The following is a 12248-nucleotide window of genomic DNA, read 5'->3' on the forward strand; positions in this document are numbered from 1 at the left end:
ATTAGTATGCCAAGAGATTAACTTACCTCCTTACATTCTTGTTCCATTTCCTCATACGTCAATGCTAGCTTCTTTACCACATTTTCTTTTGTTTGTTCAATTGTCTGTAAAAGATCACAGAAATAGTAGTTAAAACCATCCACTATAGTTACCATATCTGGACTACAAACAGCAGCGACATACTTTTGCAAAGACTTTCGCTCATGTTTCACATTTTTATCAAAGACAGTTAAGGGCAAAGTAAGCAACCAACTAACCTTACTCAGTAAATCAGAGAGTTTTTTCATCTTGGCCTCCATCAATGCAATATGTTTCAGACTGTTAATGTCTTGTGAAACTGCAGTAGACCCATTTTGTCAAGGTCCTTGTGAGCCTTTTGCAAAATGTTAGCAAATAATTCATTTTTAACTTTTAGGCTGTTAGCAAAATATTTCAAGTACATATCAAATAATTCCGTCAAAAATCTCAAACAATAATGCCTTTGGGGTTCTGGCAAAGTGAAAAGCTTGACATGTAATTGCAATGGATCTTAAAACCCACATTACAGCAATTAAAACAGAAGAGTACTCTGAGGTTACAAATGAATTCCAAATCCAAATTTTCAAATTAATGTTTCCAAACATAGCATAAATGAACACAATCACAGCATAAGAATTTATAGCCAGAACCACATAATATTTTTCATTCTCAAAATAACTAATTACTTTGAAAGTAACCAGCAAGATAAGATGTTTACAGTGACAACATCAGATGATACAATAGCAACATGTTTCTTCATTTTTCACTCTTGAATACAACTTGGTCATGCATTTGCCTAAAAGAAATGGAAAACACACATTTCTAAGCACTGAACTGAAGAGGTTGGAGTCACTACAACAAAAAAAATATCTAGCAATGATGAACATAATCAAAGAGGTACAAGTCGTGTGAGTTAAGATAATGTCTAACAACCCGGTAAAATTATAGCAGCACATATATAAAAGAACAATACAGTTCAGCTAGTACAACATGAGAAAAATGACTATATTTTCCTAAAAGAATATGGGGTTCAATAAGGTTCCCCGCATCATAAGGCCAGGAAATTATAGAAGAAAAAGACAGAAATCGATGAAATATAAACCTCTCATTTGCTTTATTATTATATGAAAAAAAGACAAAAATCGTTCACAAAAGGAGTGTGAGGAAGATTTTCATATTTGTATGCTACAAGGCGATTTTGTGTGATTTGCTCAGTTGAAACTTTGTTTTCAGCACAATGTGACAAGTCAACATGTATTGTTTTGCTTAGTGATAAATAATATGTTTTTTTTAAGTAACATCAAGGAATGAGCATGATTTCTTGAAAACCAAGTCCTGCAAACAAGTGAAGCCAGAGAAAAGACCTTATGTAACACCATTAGACCACAGTCCATGCACAAGAAAACCAAACAGTCTAAAAAGAAAGGAAATATTAATAAAGGAACTCAAAACGGACATTGACTTCTCTAAAAAAGGATCTCAGCTCATCCAATGACTTCTCAAAACTTCCATACATTCTAATGGATAACCTTAGCCACTTCGAAATATGTGCTCTATTCTAATGACTGAGATGATTAATTGGGATAAATTTGTATCCGAATTCGAAGCCATACTCATACAGCCATTCATCTTGAATGAGGCACACCCTTACTCTATTTGCCTATGGTAATAATTTCATAGTGCTAAAATCAAAATGGACAATTCAAGCAAAGCAAATCACTGATACAGAAATCAAAGTTAACATACTGAAAATAAAAAGAAAGAGGACTGTCTATGGTTAATGAAATTAAAATAAGCATCAATTTTATTATGACTAGTGAGGACTTACATGCCATCAGTATGACATTCACCATTGGGGAATGAGCAATTGCAGGTGACAGTACTGTTGTTAATGGCCTCAGGCACATTTGGCGGCGGCGGTGGAGTAAACCAACTTGACTTATTGTTGCAAGGGTTTTCATTGTAATTCCAATCCTTCTTCCCAAGTTCTGTTGCTATCTCACGAAGAGCTCTTACTGCAAACCCAGAAAGAAAAGAACAAATATTTGAGAAGCAATTGGAGGAACTAGTATTGGGTTGGTACAAATTTACAAGCAAATCACAGGATAATTCTAAACACTCAAGTACATACTCAAATGAACCAAACCTGCAATTTACTGTTTGGTTGAGATTAGTTAAGAAACAATGAAAGAAAAGTGGACTGGAACAGAGTAAAGTCTTGGAATATGAAGAGGAAATTTCCAATATCAGCTAGTAAAGAAATACTGTTAATCTTTAACACAACCTGAAGCAAGAAAGAAGTTGCAAAGCTGTGCTAACTTACCTTCATAATCTGGAGGATAGGGCGGCTCCACTTGGGCTTCAACCATCTGTATATAACCAAAATATAACCAAAACATCATCCAGCAAGAAAAGTCGCCCAAATAGGAGGCGAATAGCCCAATAGATAATCTGTAATCTTCATCGGCTACTATACTTTCTCTCAATTTGATGACAATCAATATAATTTATTAAAATAAAAATGTTAGAAATCAAAGAACGAGAGAGGAAGAGAGGAAACAAAACAGAATATGCTGAGAAGAGAAGATGAAGAACAGAAAAAGAAAAAGGAATGAAAAACGGAAGAAGAAGAAAGAGCCTTACCTGGATTAAGGAGGAACCGGAAGAGGTTGTTGACCAAACTGATTTGCAATCCAAGGGGAAGGGAAAAGGGAAGGGGAAGGGAAAGGGGAAAGGGTAGAAGAAGGCATCATTTTCCGGAAAATGTCTTACCGAGTTCAAAAGCGTAAGACATTTTCTCCAAATTTGTAATAGGTTTTCCCGTGTTGCGGAATTGGTTTTACAAAAGGAAAATATTTTCCTGCTATCAAACACTGGAAAACGTGTAAAACCAATTCCGGAATTGGTTTTTCCCCTATCAAACACAGCCGTAAATTTGTAATGGAGCACAAAATAAATAAATAAATACTATTTTTACAAAAAAAAAAAGAATAAATAGTTCAACATAAGCAACCAATAGCTGGGCGCCACTTCAACGACTATGGTCCATGTGTTGGAAAATGATTCAAGGGAGGGCATTTAAGGTAATTCCAACAATTTAAAGTTCCGTTAGCCCCATGACTTAGCGCTATAACCGTAATCCCATCCACTCATGTCATTCATCAAACCTTTTTTTTTTCAATAATTCCAATTTTTTTCCTCACATAAAAATGAATAAATTATCACAACAAAAATAAAATAAAATAAAATCCCATAACACAACAACCGCCATTTTCTTTTCTCCATCATCACCTCACTCCATTTCTCAGCCTCGAAGCTTCAAAAATAAAAAAAAATCAATACCTGCCACTTTTCCCAAGCTCAGGTACTTCTTTTTTAATTTGATTATAATTGGTTTATTTTTCTTAATTTTAAAGTACTTTTTTTTGTTGATTAAGCAGGTTGTTTGAAAAAACAAAAGAAATGTCATCAGCAGCGATGAAAGGAATAGTTATAAGACCAACACCAGATGTATATAAGCAGAGGCTATGGGAAGGAAGCTATTTGGATGGAAAACATAGACTTGATGTTTTTAAAGTTAAAAAACGTTCATTTTTGGGGGTGGTGAAGCCAAGTTTTGGTAGTGTTGGAGTAATTACCAGTCGTCATATGATGCAAGAATGTTATTGCGGTTGTTGTTTGTTCCATGGGAATGGAAAGAACATGTGGAGTTCAAGACAGAGGCGGCTCGACACTCGGGCTGAAGCCATACTTTCCCCTCTCTCTGATCCAACACCAACCATGAAAAAGGTCTACCTTTTATATTTGTTTTTCAGTGATCAGAGTCCATATAAATTCATTTCTGCCTGATCCTTCTGTTCTCGTATTGTAGTTATATTTAAGGCATAATTTCGTATTAATTTTAAGTAACTGAATAATTTGTCGATAAAAATACCATAAAAACTCTTATATTAATAATTAAATTACATTTTGTTCCTTCACTAATCTATGTATTTTAGATAAAGGAGTAAACCAGTTTTTTTATTGAAAATTTTATTTATTTCTACTATTGAAAACTTGGCACGTCATGTGTACCTCATCTTCATAAAAAAAATCAACTTTTAACCATAAAAATGAATAAAATTTTTATTTTTGATCTAATATACATAGACTAATTTTTTATTCTTTTAGTAAAAAAGAAAAAATACAATCTAACTTCAATATAATAACTTCCATAACACTTTTACCGTAATGTAAGTTTTCAAAATTTTCATATTGTATTATATTCCAATTATTTTCTCCTTTCATATTCACATGTGTCTAAATTAGGAGTTTGGGGTCATGATTGGGTTAACAAACTTGAGGTATGTTAATTGGTGAACTGTTTTGGTTCTTGGTATATCTCTTTACAAACTGCAATGTTTTGGGTTGGATTCTTGGATTGAACTATCAATAGGCCCATTATATATCCAAAGCAGAGGTTTTGGTCTTTGGGTTAACATGATCCCATGGGCAATTCATGTATTCTTGTGGCGTTTATATATATAGTCATGTTTAAGTTATTTTATATTTATATAATATTTTACATGTTAGTATATTTATATAGTATTCATGCTTTTTCTATGTCATGTCATGTTTTCTTTCATGCATACTATGTGACTTGATTATCTTGCAATTTACAATATCATAATGTGGTTTAGATTTATTTAATATTCTTCATGATTTGGTAGCATGATCTATGCGTTAATCATAACACTGAAAAATATTATAATAGACTGATTGATGAATTTATAGACTTGATACTTAAAACTAGGAAGTAAATAGTTGGTAGCATGGTCTTTTTGTTTAAGCTGTTGCTTGCTGTCTCCTGGGGTCCTTCAACATCACAATGCCTTTTCAATGTTGTTAATTCCATGAAAACCAGAAGTTGGATTCCTGTAACTTTGCTTGTTACAATGGCTTATGTTCCATATATACTCGTATTTGACACTCATCTTGAGTCCCATAAAGACTCGCAGCTTGTATTGACTTCTTACTTATCTTCACAGAGAGTATTTACATTTGGCAAAGGAAGGAGTGAAGGCCATAAGGGCATGAAGTCTCTGGTAAGAATTCTATTTCTTAGTTCTATACAACAAAATCCTGGCATGCCATGGCACTGAAATTTTAAAGCTAGAATAGAGCTTAAAATTGGCAATAGCTCACATTTGGAACACTGTTTTGGTTTAGCATGGCTAATGTTCAATAAAATTTCACAGTGGATTCGAATTCTAGTCTCTTTACTTTTTTCAATGCGTTATTATGAATGGCTTGCAAGTTTTTAGACAGGTTAATGAATGGGTTTTTGTTGTTTATCTAGTTGGGTGGAAAAGGGGCAAACTTGGCAGAGATGTCCAGCATTGGGCTATCAGTTCCACCTGGAATTACCATATCAACAGAAGCATGCCAGGAGTATCAGCAGAATGGGAGAAAGCTACCAGAAGACTTGTGGGAGGAGATACTGGAAGGGTTGAAGAGCGTGGAAGAGGACATGGGTGCCACCCTTGGTGACCCTGCCAAGCCACTGCTCCTCTCAGTTCGTTCCGGTGCCGCGGTAAGGAGTTCAGAAGCTTAATTTATGCAATGATCTGATTGGTTCTGGAAGGCTTATTTCTAATTGTGGGCAATGAACATAAATCATACAGGCCATTATGCTTGCTTGTACACTGATATTTTGTTCCATATATCTAGATTTCAATGCCTGGTATGATGGACACTGTCCTTAACCTTGGACTGAATGATGAAGTGGTTGCTGGTTTGGCTGCAAAAAGTGGCGACCGTTTTGCTTATGACTCTTACCGGCGTTTCCTTGATATGTTTGGAGATGTTGTAAGTGATTATTCTTCATGAATTTGATACTTGAAATCATTACATAAGCATATCTGAATTAAGTGCATTGAGAGAAGAGTTTCTAGTTCAATGTGCTTGACACAATTTAGGTTGTTGGCCCAAACTCAATGAAATAATTTGTCTGAATAGAAGAAAATCCAGCAACTCATTCAACTTCCAGAAATCTTTTCTTTAAACTATTTGTGATAGTTTCCTCTCATTGCAGTATGGCATGATCTTGTCATTTCTATTCATTGTTCCAAGTTTTGTCAAAAACTACTTTTATTGGTAATTTTAGGTGATGGGTATCCCGCACTCATTGTTTGAGGAAAAGTTAGAGACAATGAAGGAAGCAAAAGGAGCTAAACTCGACACCGATTTAACCGCATCTGATCTCAAAGAACTCGTCGAACTGTACAAGAATGTTTACTTAGAAGCCAAGGGTGAAAGTTTTCCTTCAGGTAGAGGAATGCAACACTCCATTTTTTCCACTGCACAAAACTTTATTGTAATTTTGTTATACCCAAGCTATGTTATTCCAACTCATCATTTTCCTTATAGTAACTATGTTCAACACAGTGTCCGACGCACATCCAGACCCTCCGTATATATGGGAAAACTTAGGAGAAATTGAACATGCCTGTGTCTGAACTCACACTCGAATCTAAACAACTTAGTACACAGAGTGTGGAGTTCACATTGGCATTCTGGAAAACTAAGTTCCCAAATTTTGTATGTGATTGAGAAACTTGAAACTGATCAAACTTTGATGCATATTTATTTGCAGATCCAAAGAAGCAGTTGTTCTTGTCTATTAAGGCAGTTTTTGATTCCTGGGACAGCCCAAGGGCCAATAAGTATAGAAACATCAATCAGATAACTGGTTTAAAGGGAACAGCAGTAAACATTCAAACAATGGTGTTTGGTAACATGGGAAATACTTCAGGGACTGGGGTTTTATTCACTAGAAATCCAAGCACTGGTGAAAATAAGCTGTATGGGGAATTCCTTGTAAACGCTCAGGTTGTAAACATGTACAAAATTTTCTCTCTCTGCAGAACTTCATTTTTAACCATATTCGTATAATTAGTATTAGACTTTTTTGATAAATCATGAATGTAACTAATTGATCACTCAGAACAGGGTGAGGATGTTGTTGCTGGAATTAGAACACCAGAAGATCTGGACACCATGAAAAGCTACATGCCTGAAGCATACAAAGAGCTTGTTGAGAACTGTGAGATTCTTGAGCGACATTACAAAGATATGATGGTACAAGTTTTCACTTTCACATTAGATATACCCTCATTCATGTTTCTATATTAAGAACTTTCTTGGTTTTCAGTTGTTCCAGCTTTTGTGATCACTCTTGAACCTATCATAGAAGAATCAGTTCTTGGAACTTACCCCTTTTCTCCTAAATGCAGGACATAGAATTCACAGTTCAAGAAAATAGATTATGGATGCTGCAATGTCGATCCGGAAAGCGTACCGGTAAAGGTGCAATAAAGATTGCTGTAGACATGGTTAATGAAGGGCTTGTTGATAAACGTGCTGCAGTTAAGATGGTGGAACCACAACATCTAGACCAACTTCTTCATCCACAGGTATGCATACCGTAGAAGTAAATATAATTGAAAAATCTGCTTAGTCTTTTTATATATATATATTGAAAACAATCTCGAAGTACGGATCCAAAGGCATATATAACCTTCTTCACTTTGGCATTGATAAACTCCCGTAGGAGGCTATATAAACTTATGGATGTAGTATTATGCATTCACCCAATTATTATGTATCGTTTTCAATATGTTTTAGTTATTTGACAAATACTAAGATGAAAAGGTTAACATTATATTTTGTCTAATTAGTTTGAGAACCCATCTGCTTACAAACACAATGTGGTCACCACGGGCTTACCTGCTTCTCCTGGAGCAGCAGTTGGGCAGATCGTGTTCACGGCAGATGATGCTGAAGAGTGGCATGCCCAAGGAAAGAGTGTTATCTTGGTATGCCCATCTTTATGTACATTTATAACATTTTTCTGCTCATTCTGCTATAAGTACTAAAAATATATGAGACCTGTTTAGAGGGCCAAGCCATTTAGATGTTTAAGCTACCGAAATCTTCCATGTTTTAATACACTATCAGTGATAAAGCTATGTAATATGCAGCTATTTTGCTTTCTCTATAATCTATGGAATTGAACTCATGATTTTACATGCTTATAGGTAAGGACTGAAACCAGTCCAGAGGATGTAGGAGGTATGCATGCGGCTGCAGGAATTTTGACAGCTAGGGGTGGAATGACATCTCATGCAGCAGTTGTAGCACGTGGATGGGGAAAGTGTTGCGTTTCTGGCTGTTCAGATATTATTGTGAATGATGCTGAGAAGGTGATTATATTCTTCTACCTCCTCTAAATTGCCTTTTTTTTTTTCATGAAATGGTATCCCCTATACATGTTACTATATCTATAATGCAGGTTCTCATAGTTGGATACGTAGTAATCCAAGAAGGAGAATGGCTTTCACTCAATGGCTCTACTGGTGAAGTGATTCTCGGGAAACAACCACTTTCTCCTCCAGCATTAAGTGGTGATCTAGAAACCTTCATGTCTTGGGCTGATCAAGTTAGGCGCCTCAAGGTTCTATATGTCCTTTAGCTGGTTGAGGATTTGTGTTATATATTTCAAAGGTCTCTTGACTGATTCAGCCTTAAAATTTTTTCTGAAAGGTAATGGCAAATGCTGACACACCTGAAGATGCATTAACAGCCAGAAATAATGGAGCCCAAGGGATCGGCCTCTGCAGGACAGAACACATGGTAACTTTTCTTTCATCATATGATGTGAGATTTGTCTTTCATTACCTCTTTGACTTTGCAAATCATTTAATCGTCCACAACATAAATAAAAATCCCATACTAATTGATGATTCGTTGTATGGTACGAAGGGCTCCATGAGTTCATTTTCAGTTCTAAGGACTCTTGTCTTCAAATCCTTTTCAGTTCTTTGCTTCAGATGAGAGAATAAAAGCTGTCAGAAAGATGATAATGGCAGTAGCACCTGAACAAAGGAAAGCAGCTCTTGACCTCTTACTTCCTTATCAGAGATCAGATTTTGAGGGAATTTTCCGAGCAATGGATGGTACTTTCATGATCTTCTTTACATGCTTAGTAGCATAAAAGTACCAAGTGTGATGCCAACCTGCTTGAAATTTTATTGGTGTCTTCTATTTGCCTGGCCTAATGTAAATTTTATTTAATTTCAGGCCTTCCTGTAACAATCCGATTGTTAGATCCTCCACTTCATGAGTTTCTTCCAGAGGGAGACTTAGAACAGATTGTAGGTGAATTAACTTCAGAGACTGGCACAACTGAAGATGAAGTTTTCTCAAGAATTGAAAAGTTATCAGAAGTGAATCCCATGCTTGGTTTCCGTGGCTGCAGGTTAATATTCCTTTTCAACAACTTAATCATTTAAAAAGTGATGGACCCTATGCTTATAGTTCGATTATGACAACACATATTGTTTCATAACGATAGGTTCTGAAATATTTAGATACCTCCAGATGGAGCTTAGGTTGAACTTGGATATATACATACATATATATATATACATGAATCATTTTCATCATCTTCAATATGGATTTTGATCTTCTGCCAACAGGCTGGGAATATCGTATCCTGAACTAACTGAGATGCAGACCCGTGCCATCTTTCAAGCTGCTGTCTCAATGAGCAACCAAGGGGTTAAAGTTCTTCCTGAGATAATGGTTCCCCTTGTTGGAACCCCCCAGGCACGAGAGCCTCTAATTTCTTTCTTTTTGATGTTTTCCATATCTTCAATACTTTTGTTTTAATCATTTCTGAAAATTGACAATTTAAAGTTGCAGGAACTTGGTCATCAAGTCAGTTTAATACGGAGTACTGCAAAGAAAGTATTCTCTGAGATGGGTTCTTCCTTAAGCTACAAGGTGGGAACAATGATTGAAATACCCAGAGCTGCCTTAGTTGCTGATGAGGTATGCTAAACAAAGTATCTCCTCATATCTGCCTTTGTTCCTGTATGAATCATGATGACTATGACTGATATTTAGACATTTGATGTTGGTAGATTGCAAAGGAAGCAGAATTCTTCTCCTTTGGGACTAACGATCTTACACAAATGACATTTGGGTATAGTCGAGATGATGTTGGCAAATTTCTCCCCATATACTTGTCCAAAGGCATTCTACAAAATGACCCATTTGAGGTTTGTAAACAGTTTTTCAGTGTTCATAAGTTTTGCGAGGAAAGAAATATGGAAATTACAAAATCAAAGAAGATTTCATAATAGCAATCGAATCCTTTGCCAGGTACTTGATCAGAAAGGTGTAGGCCAACTCATCAAAATCGCCACCGAAAAGGGTCGCCAAGCTAGGCCTAGTTTGAAGGCAAGTAATTGCATTTTAGTAGGCATAGTGTATGCATGTATATCATCACGATTTCATGGCTATGGGTGGAATTTTTATGCTTGACTACAACATGTGATGATGATGAACAGGTTGGAATTTGTGGAGAGCATGGAGGGGAACCTTCTTCTGTAGCATTCTTTGCAGAAGCTGGATTGGACTACGTTTCATGTTCGCCATTCAGGTTAGATAGCTTCTTATTTTGTACCTTTTCTTATTACAAAAGAAACCACAAGCTTACGGATAAGGGAACGAATAACAGATGCTAGAATTTAAACTCGAACTCATTCGATGCCCTAGGGTGGCTGCATGAACTAACCAAACTAAGATCCAGCGAGGAACCATGAATCTCATATTGGTTCCTCAAATTTAAATGCAAAAAGTTATATATGGACCGTGACATTAGCTGGATCAAATTCCTTATTAAATTGCCTTTACAGGGTTCCAATTGCAAGGCTAGCAGCAGCTCAAGTTGCTATCTGAAAGGGATCTACTCCATTTGCTTCTGTAACTCATGTGCCCTTTGTAAAATGTGAATAAATTTCATACAAAATACCTTATAGAATAAGCAGAATGCTGTCATATATAAAGCCTACAAAGGAAAAAACAACCATCAACATTAATTATACAAAGTGTAAATATTGAATAAGGACAAGCTCTTCATATATGGTGAAGATAGAATTTGAGACTTCGATTATTCCAGGAAAATCCTCATAATGGAAGGCCATTTCTTCCGGTTCTTGTATGTAACTTTGCTCAATATTGCCCCTCCACCACACATATTTGACGTAATCAACACGAAATAAACATAAAATGGATCATGCATGCAAGAGGTGATATTTAACGTGCTTTGGCCTTGATTGCTTAGATCCATGGATGAGAGAAATTCATTATAAACATACAACTTTCGAAGAGTTCAAAAATACCATAATCAAACACTAAATCCCGAGTGTTCAAAACAAAATAACCAAAGTACAGGTTAAATACATAAGTTGGAAGTATCTAATTTCCTGATTCCTTAGTTACTCATGAAAGCGTTCACTACACCAGAACAGGTTTTTAGCGGCGTTTTTTTAGGCCTTTAGCGGCGGTTTTTAATGCCACTAAAGGAACTTGGCTAAGGATAACGTCGCTAACTTTTGCGGCGCTTACAGAAAAAAACGTCGCTAAAGGTCATGTTCTTTAGCGGCGCTTAGGAAAAAGACGCCGCTAATTATCATGTTCTTTAGCAGCGCTTAGGAAAAAAACATCGCTAATGATCATGTTCTTTAGCAGTGCTTAGGAAAAAAACGCCGCTAAAAGTAATGTTCTATAGCGGCGCTTGGTAAAAAACGCCGCTAAAAGTAATGTTTTTTAACGGCGCTTATTTCACAAACGCCACTATATGATATGACTTTTAGCGGCGCTTTTTTAAAAAACGCCACTAATTTTGGGATTTTTTTAAAATAAAATTTTCTGTTTTTTTCAGCTCTCCTGCAACAACAAATCAAAAGCAACCAGATCTAAACTAACCAAAAACAATAAATTTATATAATATTTCAAATTAAATGACTAAAATAATATTAATATCAATAAATAAAAGTGAATTCATACTTTTCTTTACAAAAACGTTAAAAGTTAAAATGATAAAAATATTTATGCAATATACACTATGACGGCGGAAGTTGCGATTGCTGAAACATCTTCATCATAATCTGAAGCTGCTGTTGAAGTTCGTCGTACTTTTTGCTCTGCTCTGCTTCTCTCGATGCCGCATCTGCTTGAAGTCGTAGCTGTAGTTGTTCATATTTCTTTTGAACCTCTGCTTCTCTCGCTGCAGCCTCTGCTTCCCTCGCTGCTGCCACTGTTTTAAGTTGTTGCTAAAGTTTTTCATATTTCTTTTGAACCTCAAATGTGGTCGCTTGCATCTGAGCCATTTGGTCTTTTAA

The 12248-nt window shown here is 35.8% G+C and overlaps 2 protein-coding genes across 3 annotated transcripts; one reads left to right on the forward strand and one right to left on the reverse strand.

Moving 5' to 3' along the window:
- Positions 1 to 1827: 1827 nt before the first annotated feature.
- Positions 1828 to 3096, reverse strand: LOC107915080 (uncharacterized). Its single transcript, XM_016844198.2, has 4 exons — positions 3032 to 3096; positions 2662 to 2932; positions 2342 to 2387; positions 1828 to 2033 (listed from the first exon to the last, which is right to left on the reverse strand). The coding sequence occupies exons 1-4, from the start codon at positions 3094 to 3096 to the stop codon at positions 1843 to 1845; spliced, it is 573 nt and encodes a 190-aa protein (XP_016699687.2). The 3' UTR covers positions 1828 to 1842.
- Positions 3097 to 3226: 130 nt separating this feature from the next.
- Positions 3227 to 11065, forward strand: LOC107915082 (pyruvate, phosphate dikinase, chloroplastic). Of its 2 annotated transcripts, XM_041102403.1 has the most exons (21): positions 3227 to 3382; positions 3459 to 3807; positions 5046 to 5102; positions 5357 to 5590; positions 5728 to 5865; positions 6164 to 6326; positions 6653 to 6888; positions 7009 to 7137; positions 7293 to 7472; positions 7737 to 7874; positions 8097 to 8261; positions 8351 to 8512; positions 8602 to 8691; positions 8876 to 9014; positions 9139 to 9316; positions 9537 to 9666; positions 9763 to 9891; positions 9984 to 10121; positions 10225 to 10302; positions 10413 to 10504; positions 10761 to 11065. In XM_041102403.1, the coding sequence occupies exons 2-21, from the start codon at positions 3481 to 3483 to the stop codon at positions 10801 to 10803; spliced, it is 2946 nt and encodes a 981-aa protein (XP_040958337.1). In that variant the 5' UTR covers positions 3227 to 3382; positions 3459 to 3480; the 3' UTR covers positions 10804 to 11065. The 2 variants fall into 2 exon arrangements, with proteins under 2 accessions (XP_040958337.1, XP_040958338.1); XM_041102404.1 differs by lacking the exons at positions 3227 to 3382; positions 3459 to 3807 and adding an exon at positions 4731 to 4934.
- The last annotated feature ends 1183 nt before the right edge of the window (positions 11066 to 12248 follow it).

The sequence above is a fragment of the Gossypium hirsutum genome, chromosome D10, assembly GCF_007990345.1.
Source record: "Gossypium hirsutum isolate 1008001.06 chromosome D10, Gossypium_hirsutum_v2.1, whole genome shotgun sequence".
In the NCBI taxonomy this organism is placed as follows: domain Eukaryota; kingdom Viridiplantae; phylum Streptophyta; class Magnoliopsida; order Malvales; family Malvaceae; genus Gossypium; species Gossypium hirsutum.

Bases quoted from the DNA above. Each gene is read 5' to 3' on its own strand.
- LOC107915082 (XM_041102403.1), top strand. From the start codon at position 3,481: ATGTCATCAGCAGCGATGAAAGGAATAGTTATAAGACCAACACCAGAT. The intron at 7,138-7,292 runs GTACAAGTTTTC...TCCTAAATGCAG, and splicing joins GACATTACAAAGATATGATG to GACATAGAATTCACAGTTCA. The intron at 7,473-7,736 runs GTATGCATACCG...TTGTCTAATTAG, and splicing joins ACCAACTTCTTCATCCACAG to TTTGAGAACCCATCTGCTTA.
- LOC107915080 (XM_016844198.2), bottom strand. From the start codon at position 3,096: ATGCCCTCCCTTGAATCATTTTCCAACACATGGACCATAGTCGTTGAA. The intron at 2,388-2,661 runs GTAAGGCTCTTT...GGTTATATACAG, and splicing joins CCGGTTCCTCCTTAATCCAG to ATGGTTGAAGCCCAAGTGGA. The intron at 2,034-2,341 runs GTAAGTTAGCAC...CTGGGTTTGCAG, and splicing joins CTATCCTCCAGATTATGAAG to TAAGAGCTCTTCGTGAGATA.